Source organism: Colobus angolensis, unplaced genomic scaffold (genome assembly GCF_000951035.1).
Source record: "Colobus angolensis palliatus isolate OR3802 unplaced genomic scaffold, Cang.pa_1.0 Scaffold307, whole genome shotgun sequence".
In the NCBI taxonomy this organism is placed as follows: Eukaryota; Metazoa; Chordata; class Mammalia; order Primates; family Cercopithecidae; genus Colobus; species Colobus angolensis.
The window spans coordinates 2866243-2893433 of NW_012116344.1; the positions used below are offsets into that span (position 1 = coordinate 2866243).

The 27191-nt window shown below is 38.1% G+C and overlaps 1 protein-coding gene across 5 annotated transcripts in view; it reads right to left on the bottom strand.

The window, feature by feature from the left end:
- CCSER2 (coiled-coil serine-rich protein 2) overlaps positions 1-27191 on the bottom strand; it is a 146705-nt gene that overhangs the window by 79225 nt on the left and 40289 nt on the right. For 2 of the 5 annotated variants that reach the window (XM_011950417.1, XM_011950419.1), the window contains exons 3-4: positions 10296-10386; positions 1961-2123 (exon numbers count right to left, since the gene is read on the bottom strand). The exons of 1 other annotated variant lie outside the window; for it this stretch is intronic. In XM_011950417.1, coding sequence (XP_011805807.1) covers positions 1961-2123; positions 10296-10386 — 254 coding nt within the window. Of the gene's footprint in view, positions 1-1960; positions 2124-2626; positions 2672-2803; positions 3017-10295; positions 10387-27191 lie in introns of those variants that run through there. 2 more of the 5 variants (XM_011950421.1, XM_011950420.1) reach the window with 2 other exon arrangements.

Genomic DNA, 27191 nt, shown 5'->3' on the forward strand with positions numbered 1-27191 from the left:
AAGAAAAAAAAAATGTTCCTGGGGAGGTAGTACATTGGGGAAAGAGCTAGGTTTCAGTTATGATTAGGAGAATGTACGTGAAGAGATGAAGAATGTGAGTTTGCTAGGATATGAGAGAATTCCAGATAGCATATCAAAAGGTGCAGAAAAAAAGGAGGTCTAGGCGGAAAAGAAAAGAGGAAGATTAGACCAGGTAAAAAGACAGAGGAGTATTACAATAGGAGCATGAGTGGATGTATTAGTTCTCAACCACCAGTCTTCCAACACCCCTGAGTAAAGGATAAGGCATGATCCTATAACTAATGACAATAATAATGGGAGTTAAGGGACAGAAGAAAGCGAAGCAATACTCAGGAAGTTTTAGAATGGAAAAAGGACTTTTGCACATGCAATATTGAAAAGGCCCTGGGGCTAGGACACCCAAACCTTTCTAATATCAAGGCACAGAGAGAGATTAATAGTTTTAAGTTATGCTGGGGTAAGGCTCGTCTTGGAGGAGGTTTCTTTCTGTACCACCCATCCCATAACTTGCTCAGGTGGATGTGGGTGTCTCAAACCTAGCACCAACACCCCAAAGATTGAGAGTTTCAATGAACTGATCAATCTATATCCATTCACAACAAACGAGTATACCTCAGCCCAATTGTTGGGAAGTTCTGTGCTAAGTCAGTCAAATTAGCAGCCCCTAAGAATGCTGTACATTTTTCTCTCCTCAGTAAGAACCACTTGTGTGCATGATCCACACCATAGTCCCTTAAAATAAACTAAGTATAAGGGATTTGTGATCATATGTTTTGGAAAATGTCTACATATTATATCTTTTACCACCTTTCGCAAAATCACAGTACTATATTTATACATAAAAGCACAATGGAGTCCGCCATTTAAAAAATATTTATAATCTATTCATTCTCATACTCATTTGACCGGGGACCCTCTCTTTTTCTACAACTGTTGACATCCAAGGAACAGTTGTTTGAAAATGTTGCTTAACTTTTCTGACAAATTAATTCAGGAAAAAAACACATCCTTTATCTTACGCATACTGTGTATGTTGTAATAAATCGAATTTTATTCTTTGCTTTCACTGCAAAGAATCTTAGAATCAATGTTTTCCCTCACTTTAGGAACTATACAACACCATGTTTTTCTTCCATTATTTCTTTAAACCAGTTGTCCTATTTGTATTGTAAATGTGCTCCAAAATGACCTGAAATCCCTGTGGAATGAGATAAGAAAGTAAAAAGGAAAAACTAGTAACTTCCATAGAGTGTCTACTGTAAACTAGACACTACTCTAGGCACTTTTATCCCTGATTCTCAAACACTGAGAGAAAGATATTATTAATTATATTTTAAAGATAGCAAAGTGGAGATGGTTTAAATAAATTATCTAAGCTTGCAAAGCTAATCTGCGCCAGGTCAGGTTTTGATCCCAGGTTTGAGTGACTACGGAGCCTCATTACAAAATAAGATGTGATCAATTTAAAGAGTATCCTCTACTTTGAAAAAGAAAAGACTAAACAGTACCTTCAGCACTAAACAGTACCTTCCTCTCTTTTTAATGGTACTTGTGGAATTTTTAAATTTTAGCTTATTACATGAGCAACTTGGCACTAATTTTAAATATTATTTGGAAAAACTATGAAATTTAACAAAATTAACATTTCATCATTTATTTCCACATGAGAGCTAGAAAATCATACCATAACTTGAAGTCCAAAAAGCAGATATACATAGAGTATTTATATTTATGATAAAACTAACGAAAAAACATTTGGGTCAAAAAGAACAAATTAGACATATAATTCCAATTAGTACCACATAAAACTTGAAGTGCTTTTTGGTGCCTCTAAAAACAAACCAGACAAAAACATGTTTTTTGAGGGTTGTGGAAAAGGGAGAATTATAATTCAAAATCAGAGGACAGCAAATAAAGTCTAAGTTAGAACAGTACTTACCTGCTCAAGTCACTTTTTCCATGGTGATGATAGTGGTCAGGGTGGCTGAGATGGTAATGCTCCTGTCCACTCCACCTCTGGGGTGGCCTTTTCCAAAAACCTTCCTGAGGCTGCCGAACATTTCTGTCTGATCGGTCAAAGCGGTTCATGTTGTCACACTCCACTAGACAGATTCAAAAGAAAAAGACTATAAACATGTACATACTCCATAAAAGTTAACTCTTATAGCTTGATAATTAAATGTTGCTGAAAATATAAAAATAATATTCTAAAAATACCAGCCATTTATGTTAATCACAATATCAAGATTTCTAAAAGCATAACCAGTTCTTCTGGTGAAAACTGAACTTAATATCATTCAAAATGAAGTAAATTATAAAACTTTTATATCACAGTCATGTAAACAATTAACTGCCACACTGTTTTAAAACAGGCAAATTATCCTGGAAATCAACATTATACATCTAAACACTCATAATCAGTTTTAGGTGGTTTTTATCACTGTCACAAATTGGCTCTGATTTCAGAATGAAAATGACAGGAAACAGTAGATTTTTAAGAGAATTCATTTCTATAAATGACTGCTACAATTAATTTTCATTGATTTCCAGAAGCACAAATTAACTTTTCATCACAAACAAATCACATTTTTAAAATTAAGCTCACATTTTCAGAAAGAAAGACGCTTCAATCTGCCTGCAGTAAGAGCTTGTTCTCAAGTCTAAAATGCCACTGAAAACAAAGCCAGTACTTTGCAGCAACAAACAGTACACTCCCTTAAATCCAAATACCACAAAAACATGAAAAGAATCTCTTTGAAACACCCCAAGCTTCTTCACTTACCCAAATACTTTTTCCTCACATATCTGAGCACTCACTAAGAGAGTTACTTTGCACAAGGGAGACATTGTGTTACCGACTGCCTACTCAGACATAGTTGCACCCAAGGCACTGCTGAACAGGCCTTCCTTCCTGCTCAACTCCCAGCCCTCCCTGTGGGAAGCAAGCCCAGTTTGCCCTATGACTCCATCTTCACTCAGTGCTTACATAGCTACTGACTTAGGACGGTTACTAAAAATACTGCTAAACACTAACCCAAGCCACAGAACAGGAAAGGTTTCTCTAGTCTGAGAACTACTACATGAGAAAGTTCAAGTCCTGCATGTTCAGAATTCCTTGTAATAAAAAGCTGTAAAAATCAACATAATCCCCATTTAAAAAAACAAAAACAAAAACAAAACCTCGCTTATTTAAATTACTGTTTCACTGAACCAAAAACTTGAATTTGAAACATGACGAGTGTTTCATTACAGTATACTGGATGAAAACAAACTTTGGCATTCCAAAAAAGGATATTGTAGTTTAAAAAGTACAGATGTTCAGTTCTCATATATACTGAATTCATTTTAATATATTTCTTCTAAATGTGTAACAATTTAAATACATTTTTTAAAGGACACTGAAATTTTGTTTATATTCATTAGAATCACCTTGAGGAAGAAGAAATACACATTTAATAATGTGAAAAAAATTTTTTTCATGTTTTAAAAGAAGCCTTACATTTGAACTTATTTCAATTTGTTGTCGTCTTACAGGAATAAACCAAGTGTTTTTTGTTTTTTTTTTAAGCTCACTTATAGAAAACTTCACAAATAAAGGCATGGTGACCATTATGTCCAAAAATGTCAGAAGCAGAAAATAAGATAGCAAAAGAAAATTTAAAATAATCATCTTGAGAAGGTTTTTCTTTTTGTTTGAGACAGGGTCTCAATCTGTCACCCAGGCTAGAGTATAGTGGTGCAATCATAGCTCATTGTAACCCCAAACTCCTGAGCTCAAGTGATCCTTCCGCCTCAACCTCCAGACCAGCTAGGACTACAGGCATGAGCGGCCATGCAGAGTCTTTTGTTTGTTTGTTTGTTTTTTTAAGAGAGGGGGTCTTGCTATACTGCCCAGGCTGGTCTCAAAATCCTGGCCTCAAGGGATTCTTCCACCTCACCTTCCCAAAGTGCTGGGCTTACCGGCCTGAATCACCATGCCCAGGCTTCAAGATTTAAAATTGGTTTTAGCTTAGTGCCTTTAGCAACATCATATATAAATTCGTATTTGTATTATATTCATAGATTCAGTCAATTTCTACATGGTATTAAAATGTTTCTTTAGTTTAAGTAACTCTATATAATAAGGGATAATCTACATTTAACTGTTCCGAATTCATATTTTTCCTCAATCCAGGCAAGAGAAATTCCACTCACTCCCAAAGCAAGAAACATTGTCAAAAAAACAACTTGATAGGTTATTCGAATGACATCAACACTGTCCACACAAGTAAATCGGGTGAATAGGAAGAAGCAAGTAAATCGGGTGAATAGGCCAGGAAATGGGTTAAATATTGTGAGCAATTACAATGTAGAAACTGATGTGGTACTTTTGTATTTGCTAAAAGTTGTAGGTTCCACATATAGACTCCAAATTGAGGAATCTTTTTTTTTTTTTTGAGACGGAGTCTCGCTGTGTCTCCCAGACTGGAGTGCAGTGACACGATCTCGGCTCACTGCAAGCTCCACCTCCCGGGTTCACGCCATTCTCCTGCCTCAGCCTCCCGAGTAGCTGGGACTACAGGCGCCCGCCACCATGCCCGGCTAATTTTTTTGTATTTTTAGTAGAGACGGGGTTTCACCGTGTTAGCCAGGATGGTCTCCATCTCCTGACCTCGTGATCCACCCGCCTCGGCCTCCCAAAGTGCTGGGATTACAGGCGTGAGCTACCGCGCCCGGCAAGGAATCTTTATTGAAACTTGAACTCAAACATGGGCATAATGGCAAGTAAGCACTGGAAGCAAACATTTGCCATAACCACAAAAGACTAATGTTCAAACTGAGACAAAGTGGGCTTAAACTCTACAGAAATGACTGCTCCAAGATTCTGCAGGAAGTATCATGTTTAATTTCTCAAGGCATCCATCAATCACGTGTTTATATATTTTAAAATGCTGCTAAAAAGATAATGTGGAACAACATTGCTGATGGTTTCTTAGAAAAGATTAAAGGTTCCCTGACAAAATAACTGAAACAATAGAGAGAAGAAAAGAGAAAGCAAACAAAATTACATGACAGAGAGAAATTTGGTTTCCAGAGACAATTTTTTTTTGAGATGAAGTCTAGCTCTATCACCCAGGCTGGAGTGCAGTGGCATGATCTTGCCTCACTGCAGCATCCACTTCCCAGGTTCAAGCTATTCTCCTGCCTCAGCCTCCCGAGTAACTGAGATTATGCATCACTAAGCCTGTCTAATTTTTTCTATTTTTAGTAGAGAAAGCTTTTCACCGTGTTGGCCAGGCTGGTCTTGAACCCCTGACCTCAAGTGATCCACATGCCTTGGCCTCCCAAGTGCTGGGATTACACGTGTGAGCCACTGCCCCTGACCCAGAGACTGATAAATTTAAATTTAAAACAGGACAGGTAAGATTAAGAAAGAAAATGAGTCCCTCTGAATGTGTGTAATACCATAAGAAATGACGGTGGCTTGTGCCAAACTAAAGAAAAAACTGGTGAACCTGAAGGCATCCCAGTTCAAAAATCCAATGTGCTGATCACAACAGATGCAGATGCAGGAGAGACTGGGCCCTAACTATGAGTTGAGAACCCCTGCTAGAGAAAAATACAGGCCTTCTGAAGGAAGTCTTTAGCATGAGATAAGAAACAAAGAAGAAAAAAGTGTGATTAGCAAAGTATTCTGAGGGGGAAGTCAAGCACCAAATTTTCTGTTTTACCCTTAAGCTCAAAAATAAATTTCTCTAAATATTAAAGGACAACCTGACAAATGTTTTATTGATACAGGCACTAAAATATCAACCTTAGACCCCACAACTGTTAGCTTACACTCAGGGTCACCAAAACACTCACGTGTGGATTTCTCCGTTGGGGATCAGAACATGATACTACAAAGTGTGGCACTTTGGCAAGATGAGTACTTTGAACTGAGGGAAACTGGAAATGCCTCAGAGGCAAGGTCTTTCTGATCTTCCTATCCTCTTGTTTCCTGCCCTTCTTCCTTCTCCAAAGTGAGTTACAGATACCAGAATTCCTCTCCCCAAGGCAGGTCACAGAAACTAAAAATCCTCTCCCTCAAAGGAAGCCCTAAAACCTAGAAAGGTCACTCACTCTCTTTTCCTTTCTTCCTTGAAGACCCTCATTCCAGAGGGGTTCTGCACCATACGTGGGAGGCAGGAATACTACAGAGAATCCAAGAAGAATCTGAACAGACAGTCCTTGCTGGGTCACCCTCCATGACCTCAGTCTATCACCATTAGATCATAACCTTTTGTCCAATCACATTTCTATACAGCTGTCCATTCTTTATCAAGCCTAAGCATAAAATCAGAGTTTTCCCTGGGTCTTTGAGTCTTCATTTCTGAAGAATCCCGTGTCATGTACAATTTTGATTAAATAAATGTGTTACACTTTTTTTGTTAACCTGTCTTTTGTTATAGGTATGTCAGCCACGACCCTTATGATGGCTGAGAAAAGTATCATATTTTTCTGCCCCTACATTCTCTGACATGGTTTGGCTCTGTGTACCCACCCAAATCTCACCTTGAATTGCAATAATCCCCATGTGTCAAGGGCAGGACCAGGTGGAAATAACTGAATCGTGGGGGCAGTTTCCTCCACGATGTTCTTGTGATAGTGAGTTCTCATGAGATTTCATTGTTTTATAAGGGGCTTTTCCCCCTTTGCTCAGCACTTCTCTCTCCTGCTGTCATGTGAAGAAGGACGTGTTTGCTCCCCCTTCCACTATGACTGTAAGTTTCCTGAGGCCTCCCCAGCCATGCAAAACTGTAAGTCAACTAAACCTCTTTCCTATATAAATTACCCAGTCTCGGGCAGTTCTTTATGGCAGCATGAGAATGGATTAATACAATCTCCAAAAACAGTCTCTAAATCCTAGCCCACAAATGTCCAGAAAACATTTGACCAACATTCTCTCCTTCTTTGTGTGACTACATATGTCACTTAATAGGGAAAGATTAACTGCACAAATGCATTCACCAGAAAAAAGACTGTCTTCATGGCTTCTTCCATGAAATGACAGCTTAACAACTGTCATTCATAATAAGGTCACAGCAAACTTGTATCCAAATTAAAGATTTCAATGAGGTGCCACTCTTCTGTGGGCCAAAACTCCACTGGTACTGGTAGAATCAGGGGCACTGAAACCATTCGTTATGGTTCACAGTGAGCAATCTAACTTTTTTTTTGAGCTGGAGTCTCGTTCTGCTGCCCAGGCTGGAGTACAGTGGCACGATCTCAGTTCACTGCAATCTCTGCCTCCCAGGTTTAAGCGATTCTCCTGCCTCAGTCTCCCAAGTAGCTGGGACCTCAGGCATGTGCCTCCATGCTCAGCTAATTTTTTTCTATTTTTAGTAGAGACTGGGTTTCACCATGTTAGCCAGGATGGTCTCAATCTCCTGACCTCGTGATCTGCCCGCCTCAGCCTCCCAAAGCACTGGGATTACAGGCGTGAGCCACCACGCCTGGCCCCAGTCTAAATGTTTATCAAACCTGCATAATATAATCAACAACCAGAACCTACAAAGGACTAAAACCTGTGATGGAAAGCATATTATAAGACTCCCTAAACCTCTACCAGTCCCTGTAACATTCTCATCCTCCCAGCCAAAAAACTGTAATGGGTGTGTATAGTCATTCGGGACTAAAGAGCCATAAAAACAATAATTTCCCACTTTCCTATAGTACCAAACCTAGATATTATTTTATCTTTGGTGCCTCAGGAGGCTACATATTTTAGATCCATGTTCTTACATGCTTTCTTTAATGTTCCTTTACTCAAAATAGCCAATAGCTGTTTGCCTTCTTTTAGAAAAATCTAAAGTACTGTTTACGTGGGATGTTCCCAAGAGTTCCCTCCTACTTTTCACAAGTCCCCAGTCAAGACCTCAAAGACTAAATTTCCCTGTGATTCTACTGTTATCTAATATTTGGGTAACTTTCTGTTGTCTGCTAAAGATAAGGCAGGCTCTAAGATGCTTTCTCTCTACTTCCACTCAGAAATGGCATAAAGTTTCCAAGAGAAGTTGTTATAATTCTGTCAAAGTAAAATGCATTACCTAGCATGTGATTTATTCCGAGGAAGTAAATCCCTCACTCCTCACTACCAGCCCTAAAAATTGCCATTAAATTTCCCAGATCATCAAGTCTCATTATTCTTCCCCTATAACTTTCCAGTGGTTTATGTATTTCCTCTGTGTTCTACAATATTTTTCTACTTGATCTTTCAAGTCACTAATTTGGATTCAATAGCAGTGATGCTTTCTCTCATTTACTGAATAAACTGTTCTGTCGGGAAATCTTGTCTTTTAACTCCAGAAAAAATTGTGCTGCAATTCAATCTAAGTGATTATCTCCTGGACTACTCTAATCCCCAGGGTTCTGTCATTTTCCTTGTTCTTCCTCAGTGTTACCTGTGATTTTTTTCTTTTTCAGCACTAGAACTCAGCTGTTTGCCAGAGCATACTAAGCGACAGCAGAACCACAAAAAGGTGTAACAATCTCTATCACTGTGAGAGAGTAGTGGATATTGTCCTCACCTTCTCATTCTCTCCTTACGGAATTATACATGCAATGTCCTCTATCATGTGCAGAGCCCTCATTATGAAGAATACACTTCCCAGTCCCAAAGGTGCTAGGTTTGGCCATGTCATCTGCTTTGGCCAAAAGAATGTGCTTAGAAATAAGTGTCTTCTGTGAATGAAGGTAGTTGTCAGGTTAGCTCCAGGGGTCTGGGTGTTTTTCTTTTTTATTTTATTTTATTTTTTGAGGAGGGAGGTGATTTTCTTTTAATTTTATGGACTCCTTTCTCCCTTTTTTTGGTGATCTAATTGCATTGGTTAAAAGCAGCTAACCATATTCTTTAGAATATGCTTTCTAACCAAATCTAACCTTATTTAGACAATGCAGATGGACAAGCTTGGATTGTTTGAACTAAAATGGGAACACTAAACAACTATCAAACCCTCACTAATAGCACTGTGACTTTGCTGTCAAGTGTAGATTCCCCACTTCAAAAAATCTTGTGACCATTTGGTATGGCTTATCTGGAAACTTCTGTAAATCTTATGTTTTAGTAAAATATTTTTTGTTATTCTAAAAAAAAAAAAGTGCTAGTTCTTAGCTAAGACTTTAAGAGACATAATATGTATGTTTCTGCTCATCCTGTTGCATTTCTGCTGTCATGAGAACAACCTGCCCCAAAGTGGTCCTCGTCTCAAAATGAAGAAACATGGAATAGACCTCAAGCCAGTCCTATAGCCTCAGCTTCCCAGCTAATCCTTAGATCCATAAATGAGAAAAATAAATGTTTATTTTGAAAGCAACTGAGATTTTGAGAATGCCATACAGCATTCTGGCAGGAAAAATAAAAGCCTCACCAGTATGACAAATATAAGCTGGTAGTAAAGCAGCAAAGCAGGCTACTAACACCCCAGTGAAGCACTAGGACAGATACCTCCCCTCTCTGAAATATTCCTTGCCTTTTTCTAGCACCATGGATAAAAGGATCCCACTCACCATTTTTACTTTATTTCTAGCCCTTAGAGGTCTGTGAGACCGGGCAAATGTTGATTGACAGGAAATTCTCAGATTCCTAAGGGCAGCCCTCTCCCCAGGAGTATCCCCATTTCAACCTTTGCCCCCAGGGCTTTTTTATGCTGGTTTCTGGTTCTCCAACAGTCCTTAAGATAAAAAAATCCTACAAGTGCTATGTCATTGGAGCAAAAAGAACCTAAGTCCCCTCTCCCATATGGATTATCTAAAGGCTCACCCCAGCAGTTACTGGGATCTAGAGAGAAAGATAGACTAGAATTGGGAGTAAAATGTACAGAATGATCCATTCAGAAGGTCATCACTTTCCAGAATTAATCTTTATAAAATATTTATCAAATTACGATATTATAGTGTTTCACAAGTCAGATGGTATGTTTCTGTAAATACATTTCTTCCTAAAATCAATAGGAGATAAAGGGAGGAAAAACTGGGAACATACAAAGAAAAAGAAAAGACAACTCTTATCTGCAACTTACTTTATGGCATAAAATGTTATTGAATCATAGAGAATTATATCTAAGACTTACAAAATCAGGTTTTAAATATTTAAGTTAGTTTGCAAATGAATCTATTTTATATCACTTAAGACTGATTCTCAGTCTGAAAGGCTCCATTAAGATTAAGAAGTCTGCAAGCAACAAATATCAAATTGGCTACAGTTAAGTGGCTCAAGTATATACCTCTGAAGGTTCAATATTGTCTCAACTTACCATTTTCAAGAGGTGCATCCTCAGGCAGATCCACATCAAGCATAAGATCATCATCCTCAAGGTCACATGATTCAAGATTATTCAAAATATCCTGTGAACAAAAGCAGTAAAAAATATACTATAATCTAGCTCTAAGGATATGTACAAACATTATTTTTAGAAATTGAACTATATGATATCCTGAATTTGCTCATTATCTGCACTGAAAGATAAAATAAGTTTTTATATATTTTTAAATAAAAATAGATTCAACTAGTTTAAGCTATTTCTAACATCCTTCTCCTAGTCTTCCTCCCTTCTAGTCTCCTCAACAGATTTTTATTTACATATTAAAAAACTTTAAGTCCATGTTTTTAACATCTTCCCTGGTAACATAGTGAAGAATCAAAAATAGTAAAGAATCGCCCAAAATTTATTCATAATTGGTATAAGAGGTGAGAGGCTATGTTTTATTATTTCCAGGGATGGGACCACTTACATAAATAATAAAATAAGTCTTTAATAATGTGGTTATTCCATTTCCTTTACTGTGCCAAACCTACCTCCTGCTACCATTAAGCACTCTGTCACCTCCTTGGCATGACTCAATTTGCTCTTTTCCTATGATAGGACTAGACTATTCAAACTGGCATATGCAGTCCCTGATGGCTTCTATTTGCAACCTTACCAGCTATTACCTCTTCTTAGAAAAGAAGTGTTTTATTTTCAAAGACTATTGTGCTGAAGCCTAAAGAACTGAATAAACAAAAACTAAGGTCAAGGTAATAAACTCAGTTTGACCTACAGCCCACTGGTGAGTCCATACAATCCAAGAATGAATCCAAATATCCTAAGACCTTTCCTTAGTATATACAAGTAAAAAGATCAAAAGTCCAACAAACTTTTAAAAGACTGAGACATCATGGTCATAAAAAACTCTTATAGAAGGGAAATATCTACTTTATTACAGACAATATGAATAAAATTAAAACTGTTTCCTATGTCGGGTGTTCCATGCAAATACATTCAATTTTGTGTTGGGCCCTCCAAAGACTAAAAGTAACTAGAAAAATTATCTGACAAACAAAATCTCTGGAAATTTTTTTTTTTTCATTTTAAAAAACTCTATTGCAGAATGTTTGACATGCAATTAAACTGTACACATTTAAAGCAAACAGGAGAGAGTGCCAAGATGGCCAATTAGAAGCAGCTACAGTCTGTGGCACTCATGGAGAGGAATGAAAGCAGCGAGTGAATTCACCACCTTCAACTGAAATATCCAGGTTCTCGCACTGGGACTGACTAGACAAATAGTTTGACCCACAGAGAATGAAGAAAAGCAGGGTGGGGCAACAGTCCACCTGGGACCCATGTGGAGCCAAAGGAACTCCCAACCTCAGCCAAGGGAAGTGGTGAGTGATTGTGCAATCCCACCTGGGGAAACCACACTTCTCCCACAGGTCTTTGCAACTAGTAGATCAGGAGATCCTCTCATAAGACCCCGTCACCAATACACAGAGCAGTGTGGCGTCCAGGTAGAGCAGCAGTTCGGGCACACACAGAGATGCAAGAGTTTTCATATTCCACCCCTGGGATTCCTGGCAAGGCAGATCTGTCCCTACATACCACTAGGAGTGTGGCTGAATCCAAGGATCCAAGCAGCATCGTTCTGCAGGCCCCACTTGCATGGCACCTTACAAGTTAAGACCCACTGACTTGGAATTCCAGCCAGCCAGCAGTGACAGGCCAGAGTCTGCCTGAGAAGGACTGAGTTTCCAGGAGCAGGAGCAGCCACCATCTCTGCCGTCTGGTCAACTCAGCTGATCCAGTCTGCTGGCTCCGGAGAGTCCAGACAGTCCAAATAAGGAAGGGTCCCCCACAATGCAGCACAGTTGTGCTACAAAAAAGCAGCCAGACTGCTTCTTTAAGTAGGTCCCTGATCCTGTTTCTCCTGAATGGATGAGACCACCCAACAGGGTCTCCAGCCACCTCCTACCTCCTACAGGTGCCTCCTTCAGGCTGCCAATAGGTCAGTAACCCCTGGAATGGAGTTTCCAGAGAAGGATCAGGTTGCCATCTTTGCTGTTTCATAGCCTTCACTGGTGATACCTCCAGGTAAGAAAAAAAACTGAGGCAACTAGGGTCTGAAGAGGAATGCCAGAAAAGCCCAGCAGCCCTTTGGAGGAGTAGCCTGACTGTTAAAAGGAAAACAAACAGAAAACAGCAGCAATAAAAACATCAACAAAAAAGACCCCACAAAAATCCCAAAGGTCAGCAACCTCAAAGATCGAAGGTAGATAAGCTCACAAATATGAGAAAGAATCAGTGCAAAAACGCTGAAAACTCAAAAGGCCAGAATGCCTCATCTCCTGCAAATGACCACAACACCTCTCCAGCAAGAGCACAAAACTGGGCTGAGGATGAGATGGCTGAACTGACACAGTAGGCTTCAGAAGGTGAGTAACAACAAACTTTGCTGAGCTAAAGGAGCATGTTGTAACCTAATGCAAAGAAGCTCCGAATGATAAAACAACACAGAAGTTGATAGTCAAAATAGCCAGTTGAGAGAGGAACATAACTGACCTGATGGAGCTGAAAATCACAACATGAGAACTTCCCAGTGTAATCACCAGTATCAATAGCACAACAGACCAAGCAGAGGAAAGAATCTCAGAGCTTAACAACCATCTTGCTGAAATAAAACAAGCAGACAAGATTAGAGAAAAAAGAATGAAAATAAATGAACAAAATCTCTGAAAAATATGCAATTATGTAAAGAGACCAAACCTATAACTGACTGGGATACCTGAAAGAGATGGGGAGAATGGAACCAACTTGGGAAACATACTTCAGGATATCATCCAGAAGAACTTCCCCCAGGTAGCAAGACAGGCCAACATTCAAATTCAGGAACTGCAGAGAACCCCAATAAGATATTCCATGAGAAGATCAACCCCAAGACACATAATCATCAGATTCTCAAGGTCGAAATGAAAAAAAAAAAAGTTAAGGGCAGCCAGAGAGAAAGACCAGGTCACCCACAAAGGAAAGCTAATCAGACTAACAGCAGACCTCTCAGTGGAAACCCTACAAGCCAGAAGAGGTTGGGGAACAACAGACAACATTCTTAAAGAAAAGAATTTCCAATGCAGAATTTCATAACCAGCCAAACCAAGCTTCATGAGCAAAGGAGTCTGCTTTGCAAGAGCTCCTGAAGGAAACACTAAATATAGAAAGGAAAAACCATTACCAGCCACAACAAAAACACACTGAAGTACACAAACAAGTGACACGATGAAGCAACCACATAAACAAGTCTGCAAAATAACCAGCTAGCATCATGATGACAAGATCAAATTTACAAACAATACTAACCTTAAATGTAAATGGGCTAAATGCCCCAATTAAAAGACACAGAATGGCAATCTAAATAATTAGCCAAGATCCATTGGTATGCTGTCTTCAAAAGACTCATCTTGCATACAGAGACACACATAGGCTCAAAATAAAGGGAGGGAGGAATATTTACCAAGCAAATGGAAAACATAAAAAAGCAGAGGTTTCACTCCTGGTTCCTGACAAAATAGACTTTAAACCAAGAAAGATCAAAAAAGACAAAGAAGGGCATTACATAATGGTAAAAGGTTCAATTCAACAAGAAGACCTAACTATCCTAAATATATATGCAGCCAAAATAGGAGTACCCAGATTCAGAAAGCAAGTTTTTAGAGATCTACAAAGAGATGCAGACTCCCACACAATAATAGTGGAAGACATTAACACCCCAATGACAAAATTAGAAAGATCATTGAGACAGAAAATTAACAAAGATATTCAGGACCTGCACTCAGATCTGGATCAAGTAGACCTGATAGATATATACAGGACACTCCACCCAAAAACAACAGAATATGCATTCTTCTCATGGCCACAGGGAACTTACTCTAAAATTGATCACATAATCAAAAGTAAAACGTTCCTCAGCAAATGCAAAAGAACTGAAATCATAACAGTATCTCGGACCATAGTGCAACCAAATTAGAACTCAAGATTGGGAAATTCACTCAAAACCACACAACTACATGGAAATTGAACAACCTTCTCCTGAATGACTCTTGAGAAAATAATGAGAGTAAGTCAGAAATCAAGAAGTTCTTTGAAAGTAAGGAGAACAAAAAGAAAACATAACACAATCTCTGGGATGCAGTTAAACCAGTGTTAAGAGGGAAATTTATAGCATTTAAATGCCCACATCAAAAAGCTAAAAAGATCTCAAGTTAGCTGGCTCCTTGCTTCTAGCACTTCCATTATCTCAAGTAGCCATATGTTTCTTGTTCACTTAATACACCATTTCCTTTCAACCCCCACATCCTCACCACCTGTTTCTTTGTTTGAGCACCAATAAATAGCATGGGCTCCCAGAGATCAGGGCCTTCACAGCCTCCACACTCACAATGGACCCCTGGTCCCACTTCCTCTCTCAAACTGTCTTTGTCTCATCCCTTTGACTCCACTGGACTTTGTCATCCCAATGACCTGTTATTGGGTCTGATCACCCCAACAAGCCTCCCAAGACTGAACCAGGAAGAAACTGATTCCCTGAACAGACCAATAACGAGTTCTAAAATTGAGCCAGTAATAAATAGCCCACCAACCAAAAAAAAAAAAGCCCAAGACCAGACAGATTCATATCTGAATTCTATCAGAGGTACACAAAGAAGAGCTGGTATCAGTTCTACTTAAACTATTCAAAAAAATTAAAAAGGAGGGACTCCTCCCTAACTCGTTCTATGAGGTCACCATCATCCTGACACCAAAACCTGGCAGGTATACAACAAAAAAGGAAAACTTTAGGCCAATATCCTTGATGAACATAAACGCAAAGATCTTTAACAAAATACTGGCAAACAGAATGCAGCAGCACATCAAAAAGCTTGTCCACCATGATCAGGTAGACTTCATGCCTTGGATGCAACGCCTGTTTCAACATATGCAAATCAATAAATGTGATTCATCACATAAACAAAACTAAAGACAAAAACCACATGACTATCTCAATAGATACAGAAAATACCCTTGACAAAATTCAACATCTCTTCATGTTAAAAACACTCAATAAACTAGGTAGTGAAGGAACATACCTCAAAATAATAAGAGCCATATATGACAAACCCACAACCAATATCATATTGAAAAGGCAAAAGCTGGGAGGCATTCCCCTTGAAAATCGGCACAAGACAAGGATGCCCTCTGTCACCACTCCTATTCAACATGGTATTGGAAGTTCTGGCCAGGGCAACCAGTCAAGAGAAAGAAATAAAAGGTATTCAAATGGGAAGAGAAGAAGTCAAATTGTCTGTTTGCAGATGACATAATTACATATCTAGAAAACCCCATCATCTCAGCCCCAAAGCTTCTTAAGCTGATAAGCAACTTCAGCAAATTCTCAGGATACAAAATCAGTGTGCAAAAATGGCTAGCATTCCTAAACACCAACAACAGGCAAGCTGAGAGCCAAATCATGAATGAACTTCCATTCATAAATTGCCGCAAAAAGAATAGAATACCTACGTATTAATACAGCTAACGATGGAAGTAAAGAACCTCTTCAAGGAGAACTACAAACCACTGCTCAACGAAATCAGAGAGGAAACAAACAAATGGAAAATCATTCCATGCTCATGGATGGGAAAAATCAGTATCATGAAAATGGCCATACCACCAAAACAAATTTATAGATTCAATGCTATTCCCATTAAACTACCATTGACATTCTTCACAGAATTAGAAAAAAACTATTTTAAAATTCATATGGAACAAAAAAAGAGCCCAAACAGCCAAGACAATCCTAAGCAAAAAGAATTAAATATATAGGCACCCAATACAGGAGCACCCAGATTCTGCTGGCATCATGCTACCTCACTTTATATACAAGGCTACAGTAACCAAAACAGCATGGTACTGGTATAAGAATAGATACATAGACCAACGGAGCAGAATAGGGAACTCAGAAATAAGACTGCACACCTATAACCATATAATCTTCAACAAACCTCACAGAAACAAGCAATAGAGAAAGGACATCCTATTTAATAAATGGTGCTGGAAGAACTGGCTGGTCATATGCAGAAAATTGAAACTGGACTCCTTCCTTACACCATACACAAAAGTTAAGTCACGATGGATTAAAGACTTAAATGTAAAACCCAAAACTATAAAAACCTTAGAAGAAAATCTAGGCAATACCATTCAGGTAAAGGTTTAGACACGGACAAATATTTCATGATGAGAATGCCAAAAGCATTACAGCAAAAGCAAAAATTGACAAATGGGATCTAATTCAGAGCTTCTGCACAGCAAAGGAAACTATCATAAGGGTGAACAGACAACCTATGAAATGCGAGAAAAATTTTTGCAATCTATCCATCTGACAAAGGTCTAGTCACTAGACTCACAAGAAACTTAAGCAAATTTATTAGAAAAAAAGCAAACGATCTCAATAAAACATGGGCAAAGGACATGAACAGACACTTCTCAAAAGAAGACATGCATGCGGCCAACAAACATGAAGAAAAAGCTCAACATCAATGATCATTAAAGAAATGCAAATAAAAACCAAAATGAGATACCATCTCACGCCAGTCAGAATGGCTATTATTGAAAAGTCAAAAAGCAACAGATGCTGGCATGGCTGTGGAGAAAAAGGAACACTTTTACACTGTTGGTGGAAGTATAAATTAGTTCAACCATTGTGGTAGATGGTGTGGTGATTCCTCAAAGACCTAAGGGCAGACATGCCATTTGACCCAGCAATCCCATTGCTGGGTATATACTTGAAGAAATATAAATAATTCTATTATATAAAGATACATGCATCCATATGTTCACTGCAGCACTATTCACAGTAGCAGAGACATGGAATCAACCTAAATTCCTATCAATGACAGACCAGATAAATAAACTGTGGTACATATACACCATGGAATACTATGCAACCACAAAACGGAACGAGATCATGTACTTTGCAGGGATATGGTTAGAGCTGGCAGACATTATCCTCATCAAACTAATGCAGGAATAGAAAACCAAACACCACATGTTCTCACTTACATGTGGGAGCTGAATGATGGGAACACATGGACACATTGCAGGGAACAACATGCACTGGGGCCTAGCAGAGGGCAGAGGGTGGGTGGAGGGATTGGATCAGGAAGAAAAACTAATGGATGCTGGGCTTAATACCTGGATGATAGAATGATTTGTGCAACAAACCACCATGGCACATGTTTACATGTGTAAGAAACCTGCATGTCCTGCACAGGTATCCCTAAACTTAAATAAAAGTCGAAAAAAATAAACTGATAAATGTTGACATTATAGTCATGGTATGGAAACGCCATCGAAATCAAGACAACAAACATATACATTAACTCCAAAATGTTCCTCATGCTTCTTCACAAATGTTTTCCCCCATTTGAACATAGTTCTTTGTTAATGAACTAGATGTTAACTGTTTAAAAAAAAAAAAGCAAGCAGCAGTCATCTAAAACAGCATGTACAGAATTACCCATTTTATGAAAATAAAAACACTATAATATACGTAGAAAATAGTTGGAAAGAAACCAAAACACAGATTAACTTTTGGAAATCTCCTATTTCCAAAGTGGCTAATGTGGTTAATGCCTGTATTCTTAGCACTTTGGGAGGTTGAGGCAGGAGGATCACTTGAGCCCAGGAGTTTGAGACCAGCCTAGGCAACATAGGAAGATCCCATCTCTACAAAAAAAACAAATTTTTTTTTTTTTTTAAATAAATAGGCTGGGCACGGTGGCTCATGCCTGTAATCCCAGCACTTTGGGAGGCCACAGTGGGCAGATCACCTGAGGTCAGGAATTCAAGACCACCCTGGCCAACATGGTGAAACTCCATCTCTATTAAAAATACAAAACTTAGTCAGGCGTTGTGGCAGGCACCTGTAATTCCAGCTACTTGGGAGGCTGAGGCAGGAGAATTGCTTGAACCCGGGAGGTGGAGGTTGCAGTGAGCCGAGATCGCACTACTGCACTCCAGCCTAGGCGACAGAGGGAGATTCTGTCTCAAAAAATATAAATAAATAAATATAATAAAATAAAATAAATAGAAGAAATGAGAGTTTTCTTTTTTGTTTAGAGTACCTATGTTTTCTCATTTATCACAATAAACATTATGATATAAGTAACTTTATTCCCCCCAAAATCATACCCTCTCAAGAAACATTTGGCTGTTTGTGTATGTATGTCTGAGTATGTGTGAAACAAGACAGTGTTGGGTACCCTGGGCCAGATCTGACAATTAAGGCCATGGCAAAGAATCCAAAGCAATATAGCATTGTGCTCTAAATCCAGAGCAGGGCCTGTGGAGCAGCACTGAATCAGTAAAAGGAGAACTGTTACTACTGTTAAAAAAGATGCCAAACTTTTAATAACCAACTAAATCCTATGTTTTATGTGATTTTCTGTACCTTTCATTTTATAATGAATGGTTAAAACACACAGCCTCAAAGAATGGGAGTGAGTCTACTCTAATGAATGTAAAGGTGACCGAATAATTATGTCACTCTATGAAGTTACTAAAAAAGCCCAGTTGAAAAGGAAGGGGGAAGAGGAACACGGAAGGAAAGAAGGAAGGAAGGAAGGGAGGCAAAAAAACGGAGGGAGAGAGAAGAAAAGAAGAAAACCATCCATATATAAATAAATCCTTATTTATGATGTTTCAAACATTCATCTCATTAGATAAAAATCCACTCTGTAAAATGAGGGAGAAGAAAAGAAGCAGATTACATATGCACAATATGACTACAATTTTAACGCTGAAAAATACATTCAAATATCTGGCAGGTGATAAACTGAAGGACAATTACAATTTTCCAATATGTGAGAACATAAGCACATACTTATGTTTTTTATATATTTTTACTTTTCTGTAATAATAAATTTTTCCTTTATGTAAAAAGGACATAGGGCTTTTATAATAAGTAAAACTTCATGTTGTATTCAGTCCTGGCACCACTGGGAAGTTCTAATCACACAAAACCAACCTGCATGTGGGAACCTTCAACCCAGCCCATTCACTAACCACGACAAATATCAGTGCCACCCGCCCCTCCCCTCCATGCAAACCATTGTGAGCCAGTGTGGGTGACTGCCCTGTTCTCCCCAGAAAGTCTCATTTTGTGAGTTAAGTCTTTTCAAACACTTTTGGTACATGTGTGGTAACATCATCCTTGGCAGCCAGCCAATGTAGGGGGCTAGGCATTGATCCAGAAAACATATTCTCAATAATTTACAAATAACACTACTAATATATGCAAAGCACTAATCTGGGTACAGGATATGCCCAGGTAAACAAAACTAAAGAGTTTTAAAAAGTGACAAACTGGCCGGGCGCGGTGGCTCAAGCCTGTAATCCCAGCACTTTGGGAGGCCGAGACGGGCGGATCACGAGGTCAGGAGATCGAGACCATCCTGGCTAACATGGTGAAACCCCGTTTCTACTAAAAAATACAAAAAACTAGCCGGGCGAGGTGGCGGGCGGCTGTAGTCCCAGCTACTCGGGAGGCTGAGGCAGGAGAATGGCATAAACCCGGGAGGCAGAGCTTGCAGTGAGCTGAGATCCGGACACTGCACTCCAGCCTGGGCAACAGAGCGAGACTCTGTCTCAAAAAAAAAAAAAAAGTGACAAATTGAGATTTGCACAAGAGAAATATTATTCTGGCTGCAGTGTAGAGAATGGATTTAAGTCAGACAGAAAACCAGTTTTTTGCTATTGCAGAATCCATGTGGCATATGACAGTGGCCTGATATTAATCAGTGTCAGTGAGAACAAATAAGAAGCAGTTATGAAACATACTGAGGAGTTAGACTCTATAGGATGAAAGTTAACTGAGAAGTAAGCAAGAAGCCATGGATGATTCCTTAGTTCCTGGCTTGAGAAACAAATGTATGATGCTTATTAACTGAAATAAAGCATAAAAAAGGAAGGCCAACCCCAACAAAGCTGGAAAAGATTAAACAAATAAATAAAACAAATGATGGAAGCAAAACAAAAAAAAGGAAAGTCAACCTCAATAAAGCTGGAAAAGATTAAATAGATAAAACAATAACAGAAGCAAAACTAAAAAGGAAGGCCAGATCTGGTAGAATGTAAAAGAATACATAGTTTTGAAACCCAATTATTTTGATGTGCATGCTGCATCTTTTAGAAGACAAATTTAAATGACAACTGAATATAGTGGTCTACAGTTAAGCAAAGAGATTTGAATTGTGGGAGTCATTACCAAATAGATGACAACCAGAAGATGTTGAACAGTAAGTTTGACAAAACACCGTAGAGTAAGATTACTGAATTCTAACATCTGCTGTAGGCAATTCTTCCCTTCCCCATCTTTTGGGGAGGTCTATGTTTAACATCAGATTTTGAGAGGAGTGACATCACAGATATCATTAGAATTAGAGTAAGCGTTCGGGTAATGGGAGAAAGAAAAATTAACTTACTCTAACTTTTCTTCACCAGCTTAGAAATCATCTGCACAAGGTAGAAACTGCATTTTTACAGGAAAAGAGGAAACCATGTAGTGCGGAAATTGGTTAATGTGGGAAGGAGTTTCTATTCCCTGTTTGTTGTGGCAGCCTCTTTCTCTAACTGGCAGTCCTGCACTTATTGGGAGCCAACATCCATAGAGACCTGTTCTCCTTAGTAGACCATTAAAATGCAATCATTAATTGGGAGTATGAAAATGAAAACCCAAATATGTATATTCTCTGGCTTCCAGAGGCTTCCCACAAGACTGACTCGAATTAAAACTCTGAGCACATATGAGCAGGTTTACCATAGACCTTCCTTGGACTTTGAGAACACATTTCTATTCAAATAGAATGAACAGTGAGATGGTAGGTCGGTGCTTCCTTCACACATTTCTCCTTCACTATAAATGTTTCTGACAAATGACACCATCATTAGTTTAATTATAGTGTAAAATTAATTTTGGGGGCTATACAGTTTATAAATTTTAAAGCACAAATAGATGTGTAAACACCTACGCAATTAGGATGTAGAACAGTTTCTTCACCCTCGAAGACGTCCCTCATACTATCCAGTTATAGTTACACCCTCCTCCCATCCATAACCTCTGTCAAACGCCGATCTGTTCTCCATCCCCATAGTTTCGTTTTTCAAGAATATCAAATAAATGGAATCATATAGCACGCAACATTTTGAGAATGACTTCATTCACTCAGCATAATGCCTTTAAGGTTCACTGGTTTCTTTTTACTGCTGAGTAGTATTCCATTATGAATGTACGGTTTGTGTATCAATTTAGTAACTGAAGGATATTTCGATTCTTTCTAGTTTTTAGCTACTATACATGAAGTTATCATAAGCATGCATGTACAAGTTTTTGTGTGAATATAAGTTCTCATTTCTCTATGGTAAATACCCAGGAGTAGGACTGCTAGATGATATAGTGAGTGTTTGTTTACTTCTTAAGAAACTGCTAGGTCATTTTCCAGAGTTGTTGTAACATTTCACATATCAATCAGCAATGAATGAGACTTCTAGTTGCTCCCCATCCTCAACAGCCCTTAGTTATTGTCAGTAATCTTTATTGTAGCTCTTCTAATAGGTGTGCAATGGTGTCTCAGCATGGCCTGAATTTGCTAATGATGTTGAACAAAGTTTTACATGTTTATGTGTCACTCATATCCTTTTTGGTAAAGTATCTATTCAGGTCTCTTATACATTTTTTGATTTGGGTTGTCTACTTACTTATTGTTGACTTTTAAGAGTTCTTTATACATTCTGGATAAAAGTCTTTTGATAGATACGTGAGTCACAAATATTTTCTCCTAGTCTGTAATTTAACTTTTTATTATTTCTTGACAGTATCTTTGGTAAAACAAAGGTTTTTAATTTAATGTAATCCAGTTAATTTTTTATGGATCACGCTTTTGGCATAATTTCTAATAACTTTTCACCTATCTCCAGGTCATAGTATTTTTAAATGTTTTCTTACAGTTTTACAACTCACAATTACATCAAAGGTCCATTTTGGAATAATTTTTGTATAAGACGTAAAATTTTAGTCAAAGTTCAATTTTTGTTTTTTAATATATGAACGATCAAATGGTTCCAACAACATTTGTTGAAAGATTTCTGCACTGAGTTTCTTTTACATCTTTGTCAAAGATCCACAGGCCATCTTTATGTGGTTCCATTTCTTTTCTGGAGTCTCTATTATGTTCCATTGATTTAACTGACTGTCTCTTTGCCAACGTTACAGTGTCCTGATTGCTGTAGCTTTAAAATGGGTTAGTACAATTCCTCCAGCTTTGTTCTGCTTTTTCCAGCAAAATAGACTGGTACTCCCGCTGGGATTTTGATTAGTATTTCATCACTTTGGGATTGAGTAATGTCTTCACTACACTAAGCCTTCCAGTCCATAAACACCACATTACTTTATGTATTTATGTAGGTCATATTTTATCTAGATCTTCTTTAATTTCTTTCATAAGCTCCCTATACTCTTAGACTTTGTTAGATTTATACATAAGTGTTTTTATAGATGTTAAAAACAACGTTGTTATATTTACTCAAGTTTATAACTAGTCATTGATGATACAGAGAAATAAGAATTGTGTGCATTGACTTTATATCTTACAACATTGCTAAACTCATTTATTAGTTATAGGAATCTTGTTTTTTTAAGTCAAACTTTTAAAAAACTGCCTTTTGAGGACAATGATTCAATTGGAACGGAACACATATTTAGTAGTTCAATAGCTAACTGGACAAACATACTCAACTGTGGTGGCCCACGAGGTTTGTCCTAAACAAGCACTAATTTCATTTAGTGTGAAACAAAATCAGGCAGCTTGAGCTCCACATCCAGTTTGTCCCAGTGGCATCTGATTGCTTCCTGTCCACTCGGTGTTAAGTATTTGCATGACTAATCCTATCCATATTAAACCACACTTAAAATCAAGAAAATGGGAGTAATAGGTCAAAGAACTAAGAAGACTCCTTAAACAACCTTGTTAGTAAGCTGAGAATACTCTAACCTGCTTCCCCATCAACAAAAGAAACTGGAGGGGTTAAGTTTGTTTCAAAGGGGTTGGCATGGTGAAATTACAGTCATTTGATACTGAGGATCAAGGAATGGAGCCCCCTGTGTATCCTGTGGATTTCAGGGGAGTTTAATGGAATCAGAACAGAGGTGGCTCCTTGTGTGCCCACAGGATGTGACCCTTTGGCATCTGGCTACAGAGCAACCCGGGTAATGAATGTTAAATTTAAAGCTAGTCTTACTCCCTCGTGATCTGGGCCAGAAAGTCGAGATGGCAACCCTATTTTCAAAGACCGTTGGTTTAGAAATGAATTCAAGGTGTATTCCCTCTCTAAATCAGTAACTTCTGAATTATTTTCCATACTCTGAACAAAGACAAACTGTCTCCCATTTGTTATCTTCTAGAGCACAAAGAGGCTTTTTCCAGCCCAATTTATTTAGCTTGGAGCATTTATATATATTTTATCCAGCTGAACCACTTTAATTTCCACCAGAAATACATGAAATCTTGTTTCTTGGCATTTTCACTAGCATTTGGTATTATCACAATTTTTTATATTGGTCATTCTATAGGTGTATAGAATGTGATTTTAATTTGCAATTTCCTAAGGGTTAATTATGATGAATGTCTTTCCATGTCCTTATTTCCCATCCATATCTCCTCTTTGGTGAAATGTCAAAGTCTTTTATTCCTTTTCTAATTAAATTGCTGGTATTTTGTATTGTTCAACTTGAGAGTTTATTAGATATTTTGGATATGAGAACTTTGTCAGATATGTGGTTTGCAAAGTTTTTATCTCACTCTGTAGCTTGTTTTCATCCTCTTAATAGAGTTTTCTGCAACATAAACATTTTAAATTTTAATGAGGACCAATTTCTCAATTTCTTTCTTATGGATTACGTTTTTAATATCAAAGAACTCTGTGCTTAGCCCTAGCTCCTAATGATTTTCTTCTATATTTCTTTTCAAGTTTCATAGTTCACATTTTATATGATCAATGATCCATTTTGAATTAATTTTAATAGGTGGTGAGAGGTTTAGTTTGAGATTTATTTTGTTTTACTTTGTTTTACCTATGGATATCCAATTGTTTCAGTACTATTTGTTAAAACTGCCTCTAAACATTTTTCAGGCTGGGCGTGGTGGCTCACGCCTGTAATCCTAGCACTTTGGGAGGCCGAGGCGGGTGGATTATGAGGTCAGGAGATCGAAACCATCCTGGCTAACACGGTGAAACCCCATCTCTACCAAAAATACAAAAAATTGGCCGGGCGTGGTGGCGGGCACCTGTAGTCCCAGCTACTCAGAAGGCAGAGGCAGGAGAATGGCATGAACGTGGAGCTTGCAGTGAGCCGAGATCGCACCACTGCACTCCAGCCTGGGTGACAGAGCGAGACTCTGTCTCAAAAAAAAAAAAAAAAAAATTTTTTTTCAAAACTCACTTGGGCATATCTGTGTAGGTCTACTTTAGGGTAGACCTATGTGTCTATGCTTCTGCCAATATCACACTCTCTTGATTACTGTACCTATTAAGTCTTTACATCAGGTAGAGTAATTCTTGCCACTTTATTCTTATTTGTCAAAACTGTGTAAGCTATTCTAGTTCCCTTGCTTTTTTATATAAATTTTAGAATAAGCCTGTCTATATCTACAAAAAAGTGTTTCTAGGGTTTTGATGAAAAAATTGCATTAAGTCTTTACAAATTTAGGAAGAACTGACATCTTAACTATGTTGAGTCTTCCATGTAGAGAATGCCATCTGAAAATAAAAATCCCTTTTCTTTCTTTCTCTTGGCTTATTACACTGGCTGAACTTCATGAACTATATTGAATAAGAGCGGTGAGAATGGACATATTTGTCTTGTTCTCGAATTTAGGAGAAAAGCATTTAATCTTTCTTCATTAAGTATTAACATGTTAGCTGTAGGTTTTTTGAGGACGTCAAATTCTTTTCTATTAGTTTGGCAAGGGTCATTAATTGATGTTATATTTTGCTAAATGAAATGTCTTTTCTCCACCAATTGTTAGGATTTGTTTTCCCATAAAACTGTTAACATGATAGATTATACTGATCAATTTTCAACCTTGCATTCCTAGGATAAGCCCATTTGGCAAATAGTGTTTTGTTTTTGTTTTGTTTCATTGTTTTACATGTTGGTTTCAATTTGCTCACATTGTATTTTTGTTTTGTTTTGTTGTTACATGTTAGTTTCAATATGCTGACATTACGTGAAGACTTTTAAGACTATCTTTATTTTGAATAAAACTCTTCAAGTTTCTCTGTCAACACAGGCTGGGGGCTACCGTTACCAGCAGCCACCAGGGGCCCAGACAAAAGAGTGCTCATAGGGTATTCACTTGCGTGGGTCCCTTCAGGGCAGGCATTGCAGTTATGGGTCAGATTGTAGACAAGGCTTCAGTGAAACAAATACAATGTGAAAATTTAAGGCTTTTTAAGTACTTACAGATCCTGAAGCGTACAGTGAATGCCTTGAGGCCACATGCAGAGCACAGGCTGGTAGAGAGAAAAAGAGAGTTTGGCAACTAGTATTATTGGGAAATAGGGTGTGGTCACTTTAAGTTCATCAGCAAATATAATAAATGAATGGTCCATTTAATGCAAGCTGCGGGAAAGAGAACGCTGTCCGCTAGGCAGGAGTCATACCTCTCAATTCTTACCTCTGGCCATCAGCTTGTCATTTGGGTGTAGTATAGAAATGGAGGCACATATACACCATGGAATACTATGCAGCCATAAAAAAGGATGAGTTTGCGTCCTTTGTAGGGACATGGACGCAGCTGGAAACCATCATTCTTAGCAAACTATCACAAGAAGAGAAAACCAAACACCGCATGTTCTCACTCATAGGTGGGAACTGAACAATGAGATCACTTGGACTCGGGAAGGGGAACATCACACACTGGGCTTATCATGGGGAGGGGGGAGGGGGGAGGGATTGCATTGGGGAGTTATACCTGATATAAATGATGAATTGATGGGTGCTGACGAGTTGATGGGTGCAGCACACCAACATTGCACAAGTATACATATGTAACAAACCTGCACGTTATGCACATGTACCCTAGAACTTAAAGTATAATAAAAATAAAAAAAAAAAAAAAAGAAATGGAAACCGTGTCAAGGGTGACTATGGCCTGCCTCTGCCTCTGGCACTAGAAAGCGAAATCTGCATTTGAAATGGCTACTGAAGCCACATAAAATTACAAGCATGCACTAAGATCTTCTACAGTTTCCTTTTCATATAATGTATTTGTCTGGTTTTAGTATGAGGTTATTGCTGGATTTGTAAAATAAATTGGGGATATCTTTCCATTTTCTTCTACTTTCTGGAAAAGTCTATGTAGAATTACTGTTACTTCTTACTGTTAATTGTTTGGTAAAATTGGCCAGTGAAACCATGTGGACAAGATCTTTCTTGGAATTTTTTTTTTCCACAGAGTAAATTCTTTAATGGTTACAGGGCTATTCAAATTATCGATTTCAACTTAAGTGAAGTTCAGTAGTTTGTGCTTTTAAGAAATTGGTCTCCTCAAGTAGTAAAAATTTATGTGCTTAAGAGTTTCTCATAGTTTTCTCTCATTATATTTTTAATTCTGTGGAGTCTGTAGCAGTACCTTTTTCCTTCAACCCTGCAATCTTTGTTTCACTATGCTTCTGCCAGTCTTGCTAAATGTTTATCAATTTTATTGATCTTTTCAAAGACCACCTTTCAATTTCATTGCTTTTTCTCAATTACTTTTGGGCTTTTAATTCCATTAATCTCTATTTTCCTTATTATTTGCTTCCTTCTAC